We start from the raw sequence: 23,441 nt of genomic DNA on the forward strand, positions 1-23,441 counted from the left end.
GTAATTACATATTTTGATTCAGCACTTTAAAATTCCACAGCTGCATTGACTGTTATATGTTTTAGTACAATGCAATCTTTGTTTTAAAAAAGTGAAGTGTCAGTAAGAGATTTATGATTTGTGTCGGATGGAACCTTCACAAAAACAAATATATAGCTGCTATCACCACACTTCCTGAACCCATCTCACATTCTGAAGCTGCTCACTGTCTACAGTCAGCTTAACCACCTTGTTATCCATGTACTAAAAACCTTTAATATTATTTTTAAAACCCACATTTTTATGCATTTTCAGGCCTGTTCCATCACTGCAGTACTTGCTGTCAATTTGGGAGAGTCCACATGAGCACACATATCCTCCAAAAGGTGTGCATTTCTTTCTACTTTGTATTCCATCAGTTGATTTTCAGCTGGTGCATGCTGACTTCAGGAATCCAATCAACCTGAAGAGATGCTATTGTTTGATGAGGTAGGGAATATCTTACTGACTGATACCCTCCTTAATTGGGCAACTATATGATGTGGAATGAGCAGGATTAGCTTCTGGATTGATGACTGCACCATGGACTTGTGGCCCTTGTCTTGATTACAACTGACCCTGAGCATATGGAGCATTAAAAAGTATATCTGGCTTCACGGAACCCAAGTGGACCAGTGGGGCTGTAACCCACTGGTCCACATTGGTTCAATGGAGCCAGTAATCACAATGTCATTAAAGCTCAGAGTGATGGGATGCTTTACCATTCACACCTCTTGACACATGGAACACAGCCTTTATAGATATTGTTTATTACCTGGTAGAGTTGGAAAATATTTGCCGACAGTTTTACATTGTAGCTAAGTCTATGGATGATTAAAGTAAACAAGGACATAGTGGAGTGCTGATATTGATTTCACTGGCCAGAGGTGTGCTGAACCTAAGCAAACTTCACCCTGTCCTCTGTGTCTACAGTGTTGAAAACAGTGTGTGGGAGTATGTACAGCTATACATTTTATATGTTTCTACCACATACTTTGTTTTTGGATAAATCTTAGTTTTTCAGGAAATACTAATACCCCCCCACCCCCACCCCCACCACCAAATTATGACAAAACTAATGAGTCCTTGGTCAGATTTTTTATGTCTTTGGCTGAATCCATTTTGTCTCAAGGTGTGGGCCATTAATTGAATGATGAAATGGAGTGGGCTGTGTCCTATGGGCTTGCTTGAACGAATACAGAAAGGTGCGTGTACAATTCCATGATAATTAATCAGACAGGGAGCTTGGGCGACATTAGTTAATGTGTTGTTATAATTGAACAACTGTGGAATGCGGCTGCTGTGGTTGTTGACCTTGGAATAACCGGCACCATTATCTCCAAAGCGGTTGATAAATTAATGAAAGGACAGTGTTTGCATTGATACTGTATCTCTCAACCGTTTTTGAAACTCCTGTCATTGACTCGAGTGACACAGATGAACGAAGCACCCAAATAAATGAGTGTTAGTGCGTGGACAGCCCCATTACCAGCAGCAGCACGGGGTTATAAATCCAGGGCTTACACTAACGCATTGTCCACAGTTCCCCTGTTTTTCTTTTAGTGACTTGCAGGGACAGAAATGTTAAATTATCCATGGAGCAATTAGTTTGAAAAGACAGCAAACAGTGGCTCATCTGGCTGGTGGATGGAGACAGAAACAGCATTTTAATGTAGCATTTACAGATACCAACCCTGTCATTCAGTGTTTTTTAAAAAACGGGGAGCTCCTGATGTGGTTAATTTCCCCTCTATAAATAAATCTATTTCCTGGCGTTATACATGACCTTGAGTATGTATATTGGTGGTCCACAGTTTACTCTGTTCTTAACAGTATTTGTGAGCTTTTCCCTCATCATTGCACGTAATGACTGGAAATAGTGAAGACCAGGAAGTGAAGACATGAGTCACCAAATAAAAGACACTTAATTATTACTGTTCTTTTGAGACATGAATAACATAAGCATATGGACGTTTTTCTGCCATAAGATCATGTTTCATGTATGTTTTATGTCTTATCCATGCTTTACGTTAGTTATTTGTTTATAGAAATAATTAAAGAGCATGCCAGAACTTTTCCTTCAGGGAGGTAGAGTGTCATGGCTTATAATTTATCATTTAAAGTCACACATTTTGAAGTTCATATAACATGTTTATATTGATTTTGTCACAATACAATGCCTTAGTCACAGCTATAAGAAGGAAAAGCAACATGTTAGGATCTCTGGCTTTGTTTTATCATGGTGAAACATGGGTTATATTTCAGCACATATAAATAGAGTATGCACAATGAGACTGATGGCCCTGGTGGGTAATTTAATGACAGTTTGTTAGTTCAAAAGAGCTTTTAAACAAGACCTAGTAAATTGACCAGTGAGGCAAGGCCTGTGTCCTCAATTAAACAATTAATTGAATGGCCTCTGAGCAATGGTACACCGGTCGCACCCCTGTCTCATTTTTGCAATCAGGTCAATATTTGGTCAAGAGTTGTCACAGAAACCACATCCTCTCTTCACTAATGGCAGCATTTAGAGTGTAATTTCTAAAACATTAATTCATTAAGTCCTGCATTATTTTCAGCAAGGGAAATTCTAATGAAATGAGGATTCCACTGGCAGCTAAGGAAATATAAATAGTTGGTTTACTGTTCATTCAGCTGTGCTATTTGCTTTTCAATTAGGCCCAATACAGATTGAGATATGGCATTTCAAAAGCATTCACCTACCACTTTAAATGATTACAAGATTTTCTGCCTGAACATCCAATTTAGATAATGCTATAAAAACAATTACTTGTTCAAACAGAGGCAAAATGGCAACATACTTTCTCATAATAGCCTAGTACAAACAGTGCCATCTCCCTCCATGGTGCTGTAGGCATAAATCACAATGATAAGATAACATAATTGTTTAACACGCAAATTATTTGCATAAAACACAACTAAAGAGCAAGAAGTCCAAAGATGCTTTAACTTGAAAAAAAAAAATGAAGGAAACTTCTCTAAAAATAATGGAGACAACTAATGTGAAAAATGAATGATTAAGTTTAAATGTGTGTGTGTGTGTTTATTAATACAATCTCCAGCGTTAGTGCAAGGTGTTTTGAAACATGGTTTATATGATATGAACCAAATGTCCATCCATCATGCAATTTCAAAGGGGAGTTTTAAAAGGAATATAACAGCATCAATCGTGGTCATGTTCCAAAACACAATTGCATACCCCATTGAGGTGCAGACAACAGGATTTTCTTTACATTGTAAGCATTCATGAACTAATACTTTTTTGTTATATAATATTTCATATATTTTAACACACTCATTTGTCAACTGTATACACATGCACACAGTAGTATACATGCAATGCTGTGATGAAATTGAATACACCACAAAAGATGAACCCTGAACACAAGCTGTGATACAGGTCAGAAAAACTCCAGAAATCTAACACTTTCACACTTTTTTGTGTGTCTAACTCTAATTTTGACTCCCAGAAATTTGTTGTGAACCAAGAAGACATCAATGTCTTTTTGCTACAAGTGCAGGCGAGGCAATATGCTTCAATGGATAGTTCTGTGGAACCTCTAGATTCTAGAGTTATTTCAAACAAACCACAGAAGCTACTGACTTTAGCAAGAGGTTCATTTGTCAATTGTGTACTTCTGTTTATACTCAGGCTGCTAGCTACTATTTTTGACTTGCTTTTGACTGTAGGTTACTCCACACAAAGTCCAATTAATGCTATTGCAATCTTCTATCCTAAAAAATGTGCCCACCACATATTCTGGTCTATTATCCAAAAAGATCAAATTAATTTTGCCCATCTGCACTAACTCTTAATTTTGCGTAATCTTTATGTATGCAGCACTTTGTCTTTTAAATCATTGATGGCCAAAGAAACTATAAGTTCAATAAAATAAAATAAAAATAAAATAAATTCTTACTTTATAAAATTTGTGCAAAACAAATGATATCTACAAAATAGCCTCTGATACTTATCAAGATCTATCTACTTGCAATAGGATATTAATCTACATTTACAAGATGAACGGTCTGTGGCAAGTTGATAAACCTATAATTCATTTTTATTTTGGCTCACAGAAGCCCTGTACCAAATACTATGCCATTTGCTCTAATAATAATAATAATAATAATAATAATAATCTTCTACTTTCACAACAAGACTTTCCACTCTTCAGCAAGGGACTTTATATGATGCCAGCCCTTGGCACCATCACCATGGTGCTAAAAGATTATGGGTGTCACATGAGTAAGTGGAGTGCAAGACTATCCTGTGCAGAACCTCCCTGGGCCTTGGAAACCGAGTGTCAACTATTGCGATCAAAGAAGCCAATGTTTCACCTAATCTTCCCTGTACAACTTGTGTGTGTTCTGCTTCCAATGTTGATTTTGCCTTTGCATGATTTGTGAACCATTACACAATACAAGAAAAATCGATACGCATGCTATTGGTTTTGGAATGGTTTTGCATATTTAAGGCCATTGAACTGAATGAGTATGCATGAAGGTGGATACAACAGAAAGATTAATCACACACTGTCGGACTGAGATCATTACAGGCCCTCCAATCATTAACATCTTGCTTATCGAAAACTCTTCTGTGTTTATCTTTCTGCTAAATGATAACCTTTTTGAAGTTGAATCTACTGATATACGAGTCAAAGACAAGAGCAAAGCTGTGTTGTATACATCATATATATGGCGAGTCAACAGGACAAAGCCACCTTGCAAACAGGGTAGGTATCCAGTGTTAGTATAGATTAATTCCTTTCCTTGCAAGAGAATTCTATTGAACTTTATATTTCCTATCAACAAAGGTATTCCAATTGCCTTTGGTAGTGCAGCAGTTTGTGTCATATTCCCTTGGTTGAGGCAATACGTTTTAAGCATGAAATCACAAATAGAAACCACTGAAATATAGGAGTTAGTTTCTTTAAATCATCCAAGTACAAGCAGTGTCTGCTGTAAAGTACTTTCAACAGGATATTATTCACCAGTTTCAAGGAAATTAATTTTGAATAATATATTTTTCCTGTTTTTCACCGATTTTCCTCTTTATTCAATTGTTCTGGATTTGCTGTTCCGTTTCTTTCCTGTTTTCAGGACAGATGACGTTGTGCAGTATGAGCAGTTGTAGAACCGGACAGATTTTCAGAAACGAGTGACAGTTTCTCAGCCGATTTAATTGGAAATACTCCGCTGCAGTCTTTTTACACTGAACAGGGTGCCGAGCATAGGGTTTAAGATGGGAAAGCAAACAGGTAATTTCCTCCTCACAAACACAAAGCAATCGCAAATGAAACCGTTAATAAATTTAAACAATATATATTTAGCTGCAAAGTATTCTGGAGAAAATGTTAATGCTATTAATAGGCCTGTTTCTTTTTTGTTTCCGAATTTCTTCTAATCGATGTTCAAATCTGCATCTCAGTATTACGCTTTCCTTCATTTGTCAAATAACATTTAACAATTAATATAATAATTAATTATATTATTACTTAAGTAGGCTAACTATGGGGCAATAACACACTTCTTTATCTTTTAAAGTTAATTTCACATTATAACCGCAAAACCTTGCGGCCTCACAGTTTAGAAATAGGTGTTGTTTTCATAGCAACTAAACGTGTACAGCACGTATTAAACGAACAGCAAACAGTTTGGCCGCTTTTATTTTACATTGTTTAGACCGAATAACTAAGGGTAGGCCTACACGAATTCCAATTAAATAATTAGTCTACAGCTTACACTATCAAAAGTTATAACATTTCAATTATGATATAAATAATAATATTTAATGATCATTAACAACAATAAGAATATTTTTTCTTTAAAATGTTTTTAAAAGACTAAATTAACCTAATAAATGATCATTGTTATAAGTTACTGGAGTATTGCAGAACAAAAAATCAATTCACACATCTATCACAAAAGATTATTTTTTATTTCACAAAAATCATAAAGACTAAAATGGCCATTTGAACAACGTGAAAAGTATTTTCCCCACTAAAGCAGCAATTAGTGAATATTAATCAAGCTGGACTCACTGCTGTGAACACAAAGAAACAGCCTACCCCATACATACATTTTGGTTAGTTTAAAAACCCAAAATACCGTAGGCCAAAGATATATTCTTAACTTACATTAACAAGAACATTTGTTTCCACCAAATATACATACATATATACAAACTTTATTTTGGAACACAATTTATTTATAAAAAGTGATATGTAGCTTGGGGGGGATGTTTCAGGAGAATAAAATCTCCCCATTACCCCAATCAGTCCTTTCTCATATTTGCGCATTTAAAGACGCATCGATATCGTCTTCAATGTCCAGCTCTTGATCCGAATCGTCCGAAATGTCTGACTCAATTTCTTCCTGCGATACAGGAGAAGAGGAACATTGCGACCGGCTGTTCGCAATTTCTGTGCTTCTCTCGTTGGGGCTGACACCCAGTTCCTGTCTCGGTTCGCAGTTTATTTCGGCATTTTCGCCCTCCAATTCCCTCTTTACACCTTGTGGGTTTTCCTGTGAGTGAAACACACACACACACACACACACACATATTTATATATAGGTAGCTGATAAGAGCACAAGAAATACCACCAAAACGCGTACGCTTATTCGCGCACTGCAAATACATTCATATTGCATTTATTATGAAAAACATATGTTCAGAGATATTTAAAAATGCCACTTTTTCCCAAACAGCTTTTAAACCAAAGCCAATCAGAATTCTGTTGATATTTTCCGTTCTCTTTAATTACTGCAAAAACTACATTTTATCAGAGTTAAATAAATCTAGTTGGTACTCTAAACATTTGTAAATGGCACTATACATTTGTATTGTCATGATGATAGATCTTTTTCTTTTGTTATTACATTGGCACACGCCATGTCGCATATGACTAAGAAAGGGGTGAAACTACATGAAGATACAGCCTAATAATATAGTCAAAACACGGTACATCATTTATTCATTTAATGTCCCCACCTGTTTCAGTCGTCGCCACTTCGCTCTACGGTTCTGGAACCAAGTCTTCACCTATAAACATGCGAAAATACATATTAATTTCATACTAAAAATCTATTATAACCTGTAAAACGTGTAAATATTTTCTATATTATTCAAGGATTAGACTATAGTAACGCATATTTTCTTTTCGCATTCGTGTTCATAATACGTAGTAGCCTAAAGACATGGCCGTTCTGTCCAGGTAGCCTAGTCTATTCTTTATTTTGGCTACTCTTCCAACTGAATAAAAGACTATATTTGATAATTGTGTAAGCATTTAATATTAGTTTACATTTCAACATTTTGAATTGTATCTAGCATAATATACTTTACAGTTCCGAACTATTTTGTTGTCTTACAATTAGCCTCGTTAAGTATGTTTGACAGAATTATCCCTCAAGGCCATGACTAATACGAGACGTAGGTCAATTTATTTTAAAGCTTATTATTGCAATTAATTAATTGTGTCACACATGGCCTGAGCTTCATGGGTTTTTACCTGTCTTTCGCTTAGTTGTAACATCTTAGCCAATCTTTTCCGTTCAGGTGGTGAGAGGTATTTCTGCGTCTCAAACTTCTTTTCCAGTTCAACGGTCTGGTCGTTGGAGAATCTTACTTGGCCACCCTTCCTTTTGTGCAGGGGTCTTTGAATAAACGGGGTCCATAAAAGTGGTTTACCTTTAAAAAAGAGATTAGTTTAACATACAGCAGGGGTAGCATAATAAAAAGGGGCAACACTGACACCATGCATTAATCGAAGACAATTCTAAAAAAAAAATAGGCTATTAAAGGAAAGAAAAGGACAAATTACTTGTCCATTAAATTACGATTGGATAAATAAGAGACATTCTGAGCTCATTCGCTGCCCTGCAGCCAACATCCGTTCAACCTTAGCTTGCAGGGACGGCCTTCAACTAAACTATGGCAAAATTTCCGTCAATGTGTTTCCTGTTGGTTTATCTTCAGTGTGACTTTAACATCCGTCTTATCCATTATCACAATATCTGTAGGGCACTGGGGTTTATTTATTCATTTAGCTTTATTATTTTTAAATAAAAAAATGTTTCCTCAAATTCTTGGGCATTAAGTACTGAAAAATGTGAGATAAGAACAAGCACAGATTGCCTTTAATTTCATAACCTACTTTTACAATGAAATCCCTTTTTAAAGGCCAATTTAACTTACACTTAAATGACAAAGAAACATTGAAAAGGTTTCAAATTAGACGATGTTTTTATTGTCTAATTTTGTTAGCACCATAGTCCTTTGAAATATGCTGCACAAAAAAAATGAACACCCCCAACCAATAAAAATGAATTAATCAGTAATTTATTGCAGAAGCTCAAATCCTAAAAATACCACAAGCATTGGCCTACACCTAGGTCTGCCTATTTGAAAATTCTCTGAAAACCATTATGATGAAAATACATAGGCTTATATACATTAGCTGTAAAAAACAAACAAAAAAAAACCACTTCAGTTACTTGCGTCAGTTCATGCTTCGTTTACTGTGCGGTTTTGAAAAATAGGAAGCAACCAGTTATTTTAGCTGCCATAAAGTCACATCCCACTCAGAGGAAATGAACAATATCAGAAAAACGGATCCCGGCTATCAGAAGTCGAGTGTTTCCTGAATATGTCTGTATTGAGGATGTCGATAAAATAATCAGCATCGTGCACGACTCCCGGGGAAGAGTCTGCTTGAGGTAGCCAGGAAAACATTTAACAGCTTCTGAAACCAGATTTACTCCTATCGAGAGCTCAAGATTTCCTGTATGAACGGAAAAGGGTCAGGGCTTGCTGAACACAGGCTGTTAACCCCGGACCAGCACGTCATTGCCAACACAAGTGACTGAGTGCATTTTATTTGCTGGAGTAGTTTGCGCGACCAATAGATTTCTTTAAAATAAATACAATAACAAATAAACAGGGCTCAAGGTCGCCCTATCTGGCCCCTTGGCCCCGAATGGCCCACACGAGGAAAACTATCCAGAATGTGTACAGAAATAATGCGTTAAATTACTAATATCATACAAAAAACATGAAGGCCATTTGTTAAAAATATAAAAACGAGGACTCTCTCGTGAAAAGTGTTGGCCATTCCCTGCTTGAAACACATCAAACTATTCCAAACAGGCTATTAGGATATATGGTGATCATGAAGAATGCAACAGTAACATTCGCCTCAACAGAATTGTAGGCGTATCGTCTGGATATTTCTCTTATGTTTGAAGCGGCAGAAGTAAACCAATGATTTAGTAAACTGGATTAGCCTACAGCTCCGTATAAAACTGAGACCCCCGCATATTTTTTGAAGAATCGAAGTTACTCCACCAAGTATTGATTGTTGTACCCTTCCAAAGCGAAGACATTGTTATTTTTTTATTTATGGGTATAAACTTTAGTTTGCATTATTAAACACTTTGCATTTTTACAATTTTACGACATGTCAATTTATGAAAGTAATTGTCCTGAATGGCAATAATTTTGTTTGGAACTAAAATCAAATGTTGTGAATTTCTTGCCACCCCGTTACTTTACAAAACTGTGGTGAATGGAAGAAGCGCAGCTGTCAAAGCGTGAGAGACCTCAGTAAATATAGCTACAAATAGCCTGTAGGCTGTGGTCGCATAAAAGTAGCATTTATCTAAAAAATACAATTAAAAAAATCAGAAAATCTGCAGTACTTCGCACAAAGTCAGCATGTTTTTTTAACGTCAGGATGTAGGCAACGTTAAGCTTGCTTAGTAGCATGCCGTGGTATTTAAGCTAAAATACATTTACAGTGTCCCATTTGCTAACACTATATTTGCATTTTATATACAATTAAACGAGCTACTTACCAAGAGGATCGTGCCTGATCAGTGCATGCGCGTATTCTCCGACTGCGCGATGAAATGGGTACATTGAATTGCCAAAAGCTCCGGAGCCGTAAGTCAGTGCTGCGTGGTGCGAGAAGGCTGGGTGAATCGGCGTTGGCTCATAGATGGGAGTTCTGTAATGGGGTACCAAACTCGTGAAGGACGAATTTGGGGACGGTAGAGTTGGAGTCGGGACGACTGCAGAAGACGTTGGAGTCACATTTCTGCCCAGGATATCTTCAATGTAGAAGGGAGTTGGATGGACGGGCTGAAGTGGGGTCGGTGCATAAAGAGGAACACTCATGGCTGAAGACACAGGGTGCTGGTATTGCATGACTAATAATTGCCGCTATTCAGTTACGTTTCAAGAATAAAAAGATGAACAATGATTCCGTAGCTCATCAACTGCTAAACATCTGAAGGTGTTCCTTTCTCCATCGGTCACCGGAGCTTTGTTGGCAAAACTTGTGCCAGTTTGGTCGCTATCTAAGTATCGAGAGGGAGGAGATAAGTGTAGGCCAACTTCCTGCAGGTAAGCATGAATTCTGATTGGCTCTCGCGAAAGATTTGCACTTCACAACAGGATTACATCTATAGCACATCTTGAATCAATGGCATGGTAACCAGAAAAAAAAAACGAACGCTCTTTTCATTTCTGTTTAAAAGTGGATTTAAACATCTCTCCAGCATGAATATCGGCGAGTAGGCTATAGGCTACCATATAATAAAGTTATTCGAGTTTCGTTCCAGCTCAACCACTAGCAGAAGCCTAATAGGCGTTCTGACGCTTAAACCATTGTGGGTAATGGCATGTTCAGAACTGGACGCTGAAAAGAAGGACGACTGCATTAAATTTAAGTAGGCTAGCCTAATAATTATTTAGCCCCAATAAAGAGGCCTACGGGCTAATACAGGTATTTGGCGCGGTTGTCTAGGTAGCCTATATCATGACATTGATATTCTCCAAAAACCTTATCGCACAACTTTGAGGCTATAAATAAGCCATTAATATGTACGAATCTTTCGAGAGTGTAGGCTACATAGTGTCTTGAGTAATATATTTCTCGTGAAAACTATATAACCAATTTTTAATAACCCATTGCTTTTTTTACACAGCTGGAACAGCAATTGAGATTTTAACAAAGGCCTAGGCTTATAGAGTAGACGACCAATGAAAAAGTTATTATCCGATGACAACAAGCATATTATTATTATTATTATATAGGAGGGGGTCTAGCCTATAGAAGTCATGCCTAAAAACATTTTTTACCTGTGATAATTATGCAATATGAAACGGCATAATATCTGGGACTAAATGCACTGTTAAAGGTTTCACCTACGCAAAATCGACACATAGCCCCATAGTATATATGCCGCAGTGTGCAGTTTATGAATAGGAAACAGTTTCTATATTTACTGGTTTAATGCACCGTGATAGACCATTGTTAGTTTCCAGGCCCAGTCCAGTTGCAAAGGGAAGAGGCCAATGTCATTATATGGGTGAACCGGCAGAAAAAAGATACAGGCTAACATGGTAACCTTAGGTGTTTGTTAAGAATTAGGATGTTATCACTAAAGTTAAATGGGATATAGTCCATGATTGACTCAGTTACATTTTTTGTCAAGTTAATTACTGCATTGTCATTACAATCGTTTCTGACTGCAGGCTGCAAATAATTAGGCTAGTTGATTAATTGAATTCACAGGGTATTGATACTGGCAGAGTAAAATACACATTAAACGCAGTATTACGTGGACATATGAGTAGCCTAATCAACAGCTTAGGACATAGGCTACCGACCATAAACACAATAAACAGATTTCTCCAAACTAAAACCCGGTAGGCCTATATGTTTTCAGTTTTATATTTGTGCCTATGCCACCGCAATCTAGAATAGGTAGACTGTGAGACGGATGTTTGAGAACATATAGCCTACAAAGAGGTTAATGAAAGTCATCTTTTTAAACACACACGCACCACACACATCATTATTTAATCGCTACAAAAGGTCCTGTCTATTGAACAGGTAAACTGCGAAAAAAGTTTTACCACCACATTTAGGATAGGCTATATCAAAACCGCGTTACATGGGTCATTTTCCAGTCCTCCAGTCAGTCTTCGTCAACGATATAGGGTAGCCTACAAATCATTCTGAAACTAAATATAGGGGATAAAAAGCTGACAAGTAGCTTTACATGAAAGACAATCGGTAGATAGCCAATATTTGTAGTTTGACAATTATTAGCCTACAGCTAATTGACTGGACCGCACTCCATTTTCGTCTAGACGCCAGTGCAGAAATGGCCGGCAAACGTAAAAAGCAGGCTAATTATCGCAAAACCTAAACGTTGTTATCGAGGTCATGATGGGCGATTGCTGGCGCCGTATAGTTTTCAGATATACGCCAGCACATTAAGAGCATGGGTCAAACATTAGACGGGTCACAAGCTCCCAAAATTAAATTTCACATGCCCCCGAATGTTCTTGCTTCGAACATGTGATTACTGGCACTTTTCCCTTAGAGTTGAAAAAGGCACTACATTGATGCCAGGATTGGACATTATAGGTCTCATGAATGCTAGCACTAACGGACGCGATTCAATAGGAGCTGCGCTGTACATTGACTAACAATAGCCTACAATTAATTAGAACGTGCTAAAAAAAAGATAACATGCATTTAATGTATGCAGATTAAACAAATTCATCGCATCACCACAGTGGTGAAAAAAACTTAGATTGTATAGGCCCATGCTAGACAATGTAGCTACATGATAGGTTTCTAAAAGAGTTTTCTACAGGGTTATCAGAATAATCCATTAGTGGGAGGCACTTTTACTAAGCTTTTAATCAACTAAGCAAGAGTTAGAATATACATTCTCCACTTAACAGTAACATTATTTGCAAATAGAATGAAGTGGAACAATAGCTTAAGATGCCACGCCAAATAGGAATAGACTGGAAACCAGATTGAGTTGCAGGCTATTACGTCTTGTAAACGGGATAAGAAGGATAAATTCAATAACACTTGGAAAGCTACCGACTTTTAGACGAATCATCAGTAAATAAAGTAAATTTAAAAATGTTTAACATAGGGTAATGAAAGATAACTGAAATGTATTCCCCACGGCACGTTGAAGTTATTAGACACATTAACATTTAACTGCACAAGAGGCCCTATGATTAAAAAATCATAATTAATACAGGTGATAATCGTTAGGGTCAATGTGCTGAACCGTAGGTCATTTCAAAATTGTTCAGTCGCATTGCAATTAGGTATACTATGACTGAACATGGTTGATGTCTTACACGTCGGGTAACGTTTGTTTTTTTCGTTCAGAGGGTACGTTCACACTAAATTTCGATTTGTGAACCCTGTTTATAGGTCAGTCAAATTTAAGCCTACGTGTTCTGGAAAGGAGCAATATTTGCATTAGTCCTGCTTGAAGCAGGCAGCACATTTAGTCCAATTAATACGCAAATGAGCATGGCCGTGCAAGGTAACCGCAGGGTAATAATAATAGGTAACTGCAAAGTACAGTCACTGTAGGCCTACAATCAGAAGTAGACAGTTCGACGATACTCACCCAGATTATGCAATCAACCCAGGCAGAACAGTATAACGCGTATTGGGTTAAAAACATTGGGCATTATTAGTTGCAAAGTGTGACAAAATCGAAACACATTAGTTTATGCCTTCTTCGACGGAAATATTTAAATATGAACTGCACTAAGCCTCATTCCTGCCTTTAAGTTATATCTATGCAAGTTCAATTATTAGGCCGATATTTACAGCTGTATATACAACTGCGCCCTCTAGTGAGTCGGGTTTTTATTAACCTTGTAGTCAATAAAAACCAATGTGGTTTTCAAATGCTAAGTGGTACAATATTTAAAAAAGGGATAAAGGGCCTGCACAAGTCTGAAAATAACAGACAACCTGACAGTCTCCTCACAAATTCATAACACACCAAGTACTTACCATACCAGTTCTATGCTGAACCCTCAGCTTTTCTCCTTTCCCTACATTTGCGGTTTCACTTTTGATCTCTGCTTGCCTGGAGGACATCTCATGCAGGACTGTAGATCATCTTCGTAACCTCAGTTTGGCTAAGGCTGAGATGCTTTACACAGTGAGGGCATTATGTGGCGAGGGCAAGCCGGGGCTATATCCCTGCAACTCCACATAGTACCGGCACACAGCCCCGCCTCCCGCCCCAGGCATTTTCTTAATTATATTCTACTTATATTTTCAATAAAATATATTTTTTTAAAAATAATAATAATTAGCACCTCCATATATATTGGCTTAGCCTCACCTGGCCCCATTACTCATATTAATCGAGTTTAATGCACTGGCGTCACCTAAACTGTGAATTGCCCTGGGCCAGTGAATAGGAATGGGGTTTCTGGCCATTTAAAATTCTCTTTCATAGAGCAAAACTCAGAAAGAAAAACAAAGTTTATAGGCATAATTCATTTGAGTTAAAAAAAAAAAAAAAAGATATCAATTTTAGTGTATGCTTTCAATTGCCCCCATTCACTTTATATGCAACGATGGATTTTAGGTACTTTAGTTTGATGACCTGTTGGCTTTACAGTGGGGTATTGTGCATTTGGGGGTTTGCAATTTGAAGTATGCCAATACACTTCAACTCCAAACCACATTATATAATGATGCAGTGTTTTCAAAAGTTCTACACACGAGCAAATCAATTCACAACGATATATACAATTTACATACAATAAAATCAATTTATTCACAATGATATAAAAAAGGAAAACCTACTCACCATTGCGCCCATTTATTACATTTTTTTTTAAAAACAAATGACTTAAATTCATTTACACAAAGAAAAAGATTTCAAATATTTAAAAGATCTTAGATGTCTTGAAGGAAAAGACAGGATAAAAGAAAGTTACACACAAAACAAAGTTAGACATAAAAAAACAGGAGTGGACTCGGTCACTAGTTCTGAACCCTCAGTGGGAGCTTGGATCGAACGGGCGACTCCCTCTCATTTTCGGTCATCTTCGAATGATTGAGAGAAGATTTGTCTTTCTTGCCACCTCTCTTACGCTGGACACAGAGGGAAGATAATCTCAAGTAAAGCGCATGCTTTCTGGCACCTTATCACTTCAATTACTTCTATACAGGTTAAAGCTTTGCATATGCAAAAACATAGAGAAGCCAAAGAAATCATCTTACCTTGAAGAAGGGGACTCTTCCACTCTCTAAGCACATGATGTTCTCATCGACATAAGATTGTTCAGGGATGGTAGTGTCGTTGCAGCTGCTGACCTCCTCCTCTAGCGAATCCTGCAGGAACACAAACCCCCCGTAGAGAAGCACCATAAGCCTTCTTTTTTTAAAATATTTTTTTTGGGGCTTTTTTCAGCTTTAATAGACAGGATAGTGTAGAGAGACAGGAAGAACTAGGAGAGAGGGGGACACGCGACAAAGGTCGGCGGTCGGACTCGAAACGAGCATGTGGAAAGCGCTCTACGGGCTACGCCACTGGAGGCCCACCATTAGCTTTCTTCAAGACCGACTGATACGAAACACGCCAGTCTCCATCTCGGACGATCGCACCTCATCAACCTGCTCCTCCTGCACGGTCTCGCAGAAAGACAGCGCTGCCTGAAGCTCCTGCTGCTGCTTGCTGAAAGACTCGAGGAGTTCCTCCCTCCTCCTGCTTCTCACCAGGGTCCTGGGGTAGACGTAGTCTTTGCGCTGTGGGGTTTTGCCTAAAGGAGACCGCAGGAAACGAGTCACACTCGGCACACAGCTGCCTGTGGAGGACCGCAGTCCGCGGAAGCGCGCTCTGGGGGTGGTTGAGAGGGACGGAGGTCCCCTCCCTGCCCGTACCTGTGGGAACGTCCTGCTTGAGCTCCTCGTTGAGGAAGGTGCGGACCTTGGAGAGCCCGTTGCTCGGGTGGGAGGCCAGCTCGGCGGTGTGGAGCTGGAGGGCGGCCTCGTCCGAGCGGACCTGCTTCTCCAGCACCTCCAGCGTTTCCCGGACGACGCTCTGCTGTAGTTTAAGCTGCTCGCTCACAGCACGGGCAGCACCGCCACATCCCACTTCCACGCCCTACACCGGGAACGCAACGGCACCGTTTAAGACTTTCCGGAGAAAACTGGATAGGGTTCTGAAGTGTGAATCTTATTGGCTATTGCTAATGAGTGCACCCCTTCTCCACCCTAATTCCAATTCCCCTCTTCCACCATCTACCCTATAATGCAATTAAGCAACAATTAAAATACTGATTTAACCTCGTTTTTAGTTTCACAGGTGATAAAACAATTAATTGCCATTCCTTTCCCCATTAACAGGAGGTTTAAACCATGAAGTGGTACTCGTAAATTGATAATCAACACAATTACAACATTTAAAATTACCCGCAGAAGCGTAACCAGTGAGTGTATCTGATTTGACAACAGAGGGTTAAAAGGTAGTCTAAAAAAACAGGACGGTTACCTGCTGAAGAGCCTGTGCAGAGGTCTTGCTGGCAGCCATCTTGGAGAGCTGCTCTTCAGCCAGGGAGATGGCGGTGGCCCTGGCGGTGTCGCACCACGTGAGGCTCTGCTCGCCCAGCTCGGTGACGGAGGCCTTCAGGTAGCCGTGCTGGCCGGAGGACTCCTCCAGTGTCTGCCTGCCTTCCTCGGTGGCTTGCCGAAGCTCAGCTGCAAGCCCGGCGGTGGAGGCTTCGATGTGACCCTGCTGGGCGATGGCTCTCTGCTCCACAGCTGTACATTGCCTGCAGAGGGAAGAAGCCATTTTCTTCAACGCTCCTACCCACCTAATTTCAACTGTTGAATTCTGCTCATCGTCCCTCAGAAACTCGTTACTGGAGTGGTTTAAGAAGGCTTTTCTGAAGACGCTTACGTTTGAATGTCCTTCTGCAGAGACGCCGCAGGCTCCTGCATGGTTTCCGACTGGCTCAACAGCTGACCGAAATCCGTTCTGGTCTCCAAAGCCAGGAGGTTCAGCTGGTTCTGCAGGCAAGAAAGCACCTGCGAAATGCTCTGTTGAGAAACACAAATGAAATCATTCAGAAAACCAATAAGTCATAATAGGATAATGAACAAGCTAGGCTTGTCTGCGGTGCTAAAGGGGGAGCCACTGACCGCCTCCTGCTTTTTGCCCGTGCTGCTGATCATCTGCTTCAGCTTCTCGTTCTCGGCCTGCAGGGAGATGAACCCCGCGTTCGCAGTCTCTCGCAGTCTGGCCAGGCCTTGCGTGTGATCAGTGAAGAACGAGCTCATCTCTTGCTTCATGCACTCAATCTGGGGGACAAGCAACTTCTTTTAGACCCAATATTGTCCTTAACCCCAATTTTGGAACACACTATATCATGCTCATAAGTCCATCACTGCAGTGTCCTTAGTAGAAATTAGTCCACACTTCATTCGGGCAGCCCCCAGCTAAGCCAGACAACTCAAAGGGAGCACAGCACGTGACCCCTGATCACTTCTAATTCAGGTCAGGATTACTACATGGAATTAAACACCCATTGTACCCAATATCCCATTCCACATGGGTCTCATAAAATTAGTTACCTTTTCTGCCACTACAGAATGACTCTGCAATGTGCGTTTCAAGGATTCATTCATCTCCATAAGAGCGGCAAATCCGGGCATGATTACTGCAAATATTCCGTTCTCCATTTCAAGCCTGTGCTCCACCTGTTGCATTAGAAACAAAATCATTTTCAGTGAATTAGAGCTATATCTGTTAGTTTGGGAGAAAAGAGAGACACAACTTATGTTTGAGTCAGGTATTCCACATAGATTTCTTATAGAAATGTTGCAATCTACCAGAGAACATCTTGCACTTAGGCAAGTAAGTTTTTATTGCTTGAGGATTCATAAACAACTTTAATCACCAATTACTAGAGGGAATTGGTCAACATGAATGCACAATCTCTTGCAATTTTGCCCTCAAACAAGGAAAACACGAGTCGTTACCAAAATATTAATCAGGCGGTCCTTTCCCTCCTGGCACAGCGATTCTTGCTCCTCCATCTCGGCCTGGCATTTGGTCACACTGGTGTTGACGAGATCTTTGATGCTTTTAAAAGACTTGGTAACCGTCGATGTGGCTTCACTGAACGCTGTAGTACTGACATCCAAGAGACCGGCTGGAAAGGAGAACAACAAGTGACTCGGGACACATTAATTAAATGCAGTTATTGTGCATTGCTTTTGATAAAAATATAACGTAATGCAATTGTCACAGCTGAGCTCATGTCAAATCATTTTCTAGATTCTCGGTTGCCTTCTCCTGCCGACTCGATTGCAGAAACACCACTCACTCACCGACTGAGCTTTTGTAGAAGCTGAACATTTCCTGGTGCTTCACACACTGTTCGTCCACAGACTTCTGCATTTGCTTGAACACCGTGTCCATCTGCATTTCGAAGCTTTTCTGCATTCCGGCATTGTGCTCATCCACTGCTTTCTTCCTGTCCAGTTTCTCATGCAGACCGGAGACATCTTTGGTGCTGACAGTCACCGTAGTCAACAACTAAAGAAATTTGAAAACTTAACGGGGATTGACACCGAAATTCAGTCTTCACAATGCAGTGCTTCATCAGTTTTCACCCGTCTGTCACTGGTACTCAGATTACGAATCGGGAGCTCGGCCTGACGTAGATTTCAGTAAATACAGAAGTAGACTGCCAATACTATGGGTGTACATTTACATTTCACGGAAACACATGAACCAGCTTAACAGAAGCCAAACTCTTCAGGTAAAACAGCCGCCTCTACTTTAAAATACCATTGACGACCAGTAGGGGGCAAGAGTGACATGAAAAAGTCACATTAGGTGCCATTTCAAAACAAGCGTATGCCGCAATGCTTAATTAAAAATCAGTTAACCCTTAAATGGTGTGGTATCATAAGGACTGACCTTGTCAGCAGTGCTGTACAGTTTCCCCTCTGTGGTCTCCAGCTCAGATACGACGAACTGCTCCTCACTCAGCCTCAGCTTGGTCTGCTGCAGTTCAGTCTGCGCTCCTTCCAGCTGCAGCTTCAAGTCCTTCATGCTGTCTGTACAGAGCTCCAGCTCCTGCTTGCTGTGTGAGAACAGGTCCGTCAGCTGAAAAGAGAGAGAGAGAGAGAGGTGGTAAAGAACCAAGTCATAATTATTGGAAAATAAAAAACTAAATTCAAAGCAGTAGGTAAGAGCAGGCCATAGAACAAGTAGTTTCTCTAGTCTTGGTTCCCCCCATCAGCTATGGAGAATCATTCAAGAGAATCGTACCGTCTTGAACTCATCATCCAGAACCGAAATCTTCTCGGTGAACTCCGCGATTTGCTCCTCCTGCACGGCTATTTTGCCATTCATAGAGCTAAAGGAAAAAGAAAAACCCAACCATCACTAACCCTCCGCGTGCAGTTCTTTCCACTTTAAATGGTACTTGATAGTATGCGTGCGCATGACTGCGTGCGTGAGACACGTACTCAAAGTTCTCAGCCGACAGATACACTCCATTCTTATCCCGAGAGGCGGCCAGGTCCCGTTTCAGGCGTTCAATTTCCTCAGTGTATTCCTGGCAAATAGAAATTCATTTATTTCAGCCTTTTCGGGTTAACAGGGGCAAAGATCAAAAGCATTTACTATCTAGATTCATAAGCCGATTCACGCAGACATACGTTTTGTGATGGTGGTAGGAACATAGTTTCTCAGTGTATCCCTGAAAATGGCAGTCAATGTAATCCTTCCAAAATACTTTATATTAAAACAGTATTAGACATCAAATATTGAAGCCATAAAAAGCTTATCCTCTCAACAAGGATGCATACCTTGATGAGGGCCCTCTTTGTCAGTTTCTGATTCACTTCGGGCTTATTCATGATGTTCTTTGCTCTATTTGCATATTCAAGGGTGCTCAATGTTTCCTGTTTTGAGAGAGGGAAAAAAAAACTCAGTCTTCCAAAGAAATGATTCAAGATCAAACATTTTAACTTTGCCTCAGGTTGACTATAATTGGCGAAAGATCCACAAACACACCTCGAGGTTAATGGAGGCGGGGGAGATGGTGGCGATGATGGACGTTTTGGTGCGCCCCCCGAGGGAGTCCTGGAGGATGCGGGTGAGCTTGGACTCCCTGTACGGCACGTGGGGGGTCCTCTCCACCAGGGCGGTGATCACCCGACCCAGCGTCAGCAGGGACTGATTGATGTTGCCGGCTTCGCGGGCCCGTTTGTCCACGGCCCCTGAACGGCCGATGTTCTCGCTGCCAGCGAGATCCACCTGCAGTGCGGAGAGAGCCATGTGTCAACAAAACATAAGAGAAACCATGGAGAATATTATCAGCGGGTTATTTCCTCAGCAGATACCTTTGTGCATGGTGACGACCATCTTGTCAAAGAACCATTTCACACAGCTGGAAATTTCAATGAGCCATTATCTTAAGGCATTGGGCTCATGGGTGGACAGCCCATGGGCACGAGGCCCACAGACTTCCGATTTCAAGCAAAGTCCCTTTAACACCACTTCCTTCCCACCACCCTGCACACTCTCCAAGTTTGCAATATTGGTCTGTATGTGAAAACGTCCTTAAATAATGGCAGTTATTTAACAACATTGGCAACCTAAACTTTGTGGTACATAAAGCTTACCAAATTCAGCTTCCCAATCTTGACCAGCTCTTCCCCATCGACAGTGGTCTCCTTCATGTGAATGGTGACGGAGAAGACCGAGTGAGAGCGGCTGAAACACAAGGAACAAACGGTGAGGCCCTGGGGGGGTTAAACCTCATTGGCTGACGGTTGTCCCGTTAGGTCACAGTACATTGCCTTTACCTGGAGTAGGCATTCATCAGGGTGGATGCAGTCTTCCTCTTGGCTGCCCCTCGCTCCAGAATCAGATAAACTTCATCTTTGTTGTGCACTGTAATTTCTTCCAGGCCCTTGATGATGACCCCTCGCTGAAGTGAAACAGGGGGGAAAGGAATTCAAAATGGCACTAAATAATATGCAGCAATCACACTGTACACGTGTGAGCAAATGTGTGTGCACATACTTTAGTTAACATAATGCAATAATGATTGACCAATGATGAAACATGAAATAAATTCCACATATCAGTCAAACCAAAAATGCTGCAACATACAAATACTTAGTAGGGAGGGGTTATACGAGTGCAATAAGTCAAAGTGAAATCCAAGACCATTTAAAATGAACGATGACAAAGCAGCGTTTTCCATACCTTGTTACGAGGATCATCAAACATTTGAAGCCGCTCAGTCACGTCCGGGCAAGGGCTGAGGAGGTCAAAGAGCTCCTCGTTGTAGATCTCCAGCAAAGAAACCTTGACTGAGAACTCTGTCCCATTGGTTGAAAGTTTCTCAAAAATCTGGTGGAGTGTTCGAGGAATAATGCCTGCCAGAGGATCCTGGAGAAGAAAGTCAAAAATGCAAACATTTGCACTCAACTGCAAATCAAAATTTGTAAAAGCAGCAATACAATAAATTCTATTTTTTTTTAAATTAGAAAAGTAAAATAAAAAAACACATAGGCAAGTTCATATTAATTAAGTAGAAAGATAATACTCAGGGAAAGTCAAGTTCACAAAATGCCCCAGGAAAAATTGTTTACCTCTTCCCATGTAAATTCCCCGTCAGCTGATCTTTCACCCTCCATTGTGAACGTTTTTCCAGTGCCAGTCTGTCCATATCTGTATATATATATAATATTTAAAAATAAGTTTTAAAATCATACCGAGATGAAATGAAATGGCACACGGTCACATTCCCAGGAAAAACCAGTACTTACGCAAAAACGGTGCAGTTGTATCCCATGATCACTTCATCCAAAATCGGACAGACCACACTTCTGTACACCTCAATTTGTTTGGCCAAAGGACCAAAAACCTAAACCAAGGTTACAAATAGCCCAAGTTAGTGTACACAAAACTAAATAGATTTACATTTAGTTGATAAGCTGCCCTGAGGAAACTACTGTATGTCCGTTGATTTTATAACAACATATACTGCCTGTAACAAGTGTGAACGGTTTCTAATCAAAAGCAGCTATTGCATATTGGGAATTATTTCTGCTCATAAGGACACAATATGCAATTGATTGCAAAGCACGCCATATTCACATAACTAGAATTTTGATCAGTCATAACAACTAATTCCCTAATTTCTGTTAAGCAAAAGTCAAGAATCTGCCGAAGAGATACCTATTAAATACTGACAGCTGAAGTGGTCTTTTGGAGAATGCAGAAGAAGGTTAAAACGCAAGTCAACATGTCAAATTTGCATCGTTGTAAAACTGAAACGTTTTCAACAACCCCAAATCATCAAGAAAACCAAAATGCACTGGGGATAATCCGGACCAGATTTCAGAACCTATGATTTAAGGCACAACCTAGTCCATATGATTTCACAGTGCAGAAAAATTGGCCTGAATGCTCACTATGCACGTCTGTTTCCACATCTTGTTAGAGTTTAGCAGCTACAACTCACCATATCGAAGGTGTAGGTCTTCCTGCCGGATTTATCGCCGATGCCCCCAGTACGCACATTTAGCTCCCGTCTTATGGGGTCGCATTCCAGTATAGAATGAGACCCGGGTTTGCGTTCTGCAGTGTTGAAAGGTCTGCAAAAAACAATTAAAATTCGAATTCGACCACTTCATCTAGTTAATTAGCTAGCTATCATTAGGCCATTTAAAGAGATTAGTAAGAAGGTAAACAACGCGGCACAGACGATATAAGGATGTTTATATTCTGACGGCCATTTACTGACTTACTTGTACACCATGCATCGACACCAAGAAAATGAATAAACTCACAAAGTAACTTTATGCATAACTGGTGTAGCTAGCCAACTTAGCTAACACATTGGATAACGGTAGGTTGACTTGCCAAGCGATCCAGGGTGTAGTTAACTTATCTTGTTTAATTCATGATCCTACCTGCATCTTACGACAACTTGGATGTTCCTTCCCTTTTCGTCTTTTTTGCTGTTGACAGATGAAGCCATCTTTGTCGATATAACCTAAAAATCAAACAACATTATGATGTAGTTAACCGATTAGTTGGGTTACTTGATCATTTCTGAACTGAACACTTCCCCTCCTTCAAATAAATATTCACGCTAAAATAGCCAATTTGGCGCTAACAAGGTTGATCGGATTTCAATAATTTTTCGTTCGCATTTTCGTTATATAACCAACATTACCTTATATCCCGCTGTCCCCTAGTATATCCAATATATCCGTATAAAAAGGTAAACGTAATGCAATGTTTATTTCAAATGAAACAGTTAAAACCAAAACACAACACTGGTGCGTTAAATTCGCCCGTCTTTCTCTGCTTGCAGTTGACTAGACTTTGAATATTGCTACTCTAAGGTATATAGCCAATCCACAGACAGAAACAACGTAAGCAGCTATTTAATTGGCGAAAACGGTCAATGGCGAAATGAATCATGGGATGTCCTGGAATTTAAAACAAGAACTGAGAGCGATTTCATTTTAAAGATATCCTTCTCGCGTTTTCCTGTGCTGTTT

The 23,441-nt window shown here is 39.9% G+C and overlaps 2 protein-coding genes across 2 annotated transcripts; both read right to left on the minus strand.

Moving 5' to 3' along the window:
• Positions 1–5,958: 5,958 nt before the first annotated feature.
• On the minus strand, positions 5,959–10,428 carry hhex (hematopoietically expressed homeobox). Its single transcript, XM_064320460.1, has 4 exons — positions 9,895–10,428; positions 7,551–7,729; positions 7,031–7,081; positions 5,959–6,564 (listed from the first exon to the last, which is right to left on the minus strand). The coding sequence occupies exons 1-4, from the start codon at positions 10,244–10,246 to the stop codon at positions 6,325–6,327; spliced, it is 822 nt and encodes a 273-aa protein (XP_064176530.1). The 5' UTR covers positions 10,247–10,428; the 3' UTR covers positions 5,959–6,324.
• Positions 10,429–14,645: 4,217 nt separating this feature from the next.
• kif11 (kinesin family member 11) lies at positions 14,646–23,291 on the minus strand. The gene is made up of 23 exons (XM_064320436.1): positions 23,111–23,291; positions 22,845–22,927; positions 22,394–22,526; positions 21,696–21,793; positions 21,519–21,597; positions 21,130–21,315; positions 20,724–20,848; positions 20,541–20,631; positions 19,930–20,172; positions 19,722–19,817; positions 19,380–19,468; positions 19,180–19,267; positions 18,826–19,014; positions 18,231–18,438; positions 17,880–18,052; positions 17,472–17,597; positions 17,040–17,198; positions 16,798–16,937; positions 16,390–16,669; positions 15,780–16,002; positions 15,504–15,658; positions 15,120–15,230; positions 14,646–14,990 (listed from the first exon to the last, which is right to left on the minus strand). Exons 2-23 carry the CDS (start codon positions 22,910–22,912, stop codon positions 14,880–14,882), a joined length of 3,171 nt encoding a protein of 1,056 aa, XP_064176506.1. The 5' UTR covers positions 22,913–22,927; positions 23,111–23,291; the 3' UTR covers positions 14,646–14,879.
• Between the last annotated feature and the right edge of the window lie 150 nt (positions 23,292–23,441).

The sequence above is a fragment of the Anguilla rostrata genome, chromosome 2, assembly GCF_018555375.3.
Source record: "Anguilla rostrata isolate EN2019 chromosome 2, ASM1855537v3, whole genome shotgun sequence".
Lineage (NCBI taxonomy): Eukaryota > Metazoa > Chordata > Actinopteri > Anguilliformes > Anguillidae > Anguilla > Anguilla rostrata.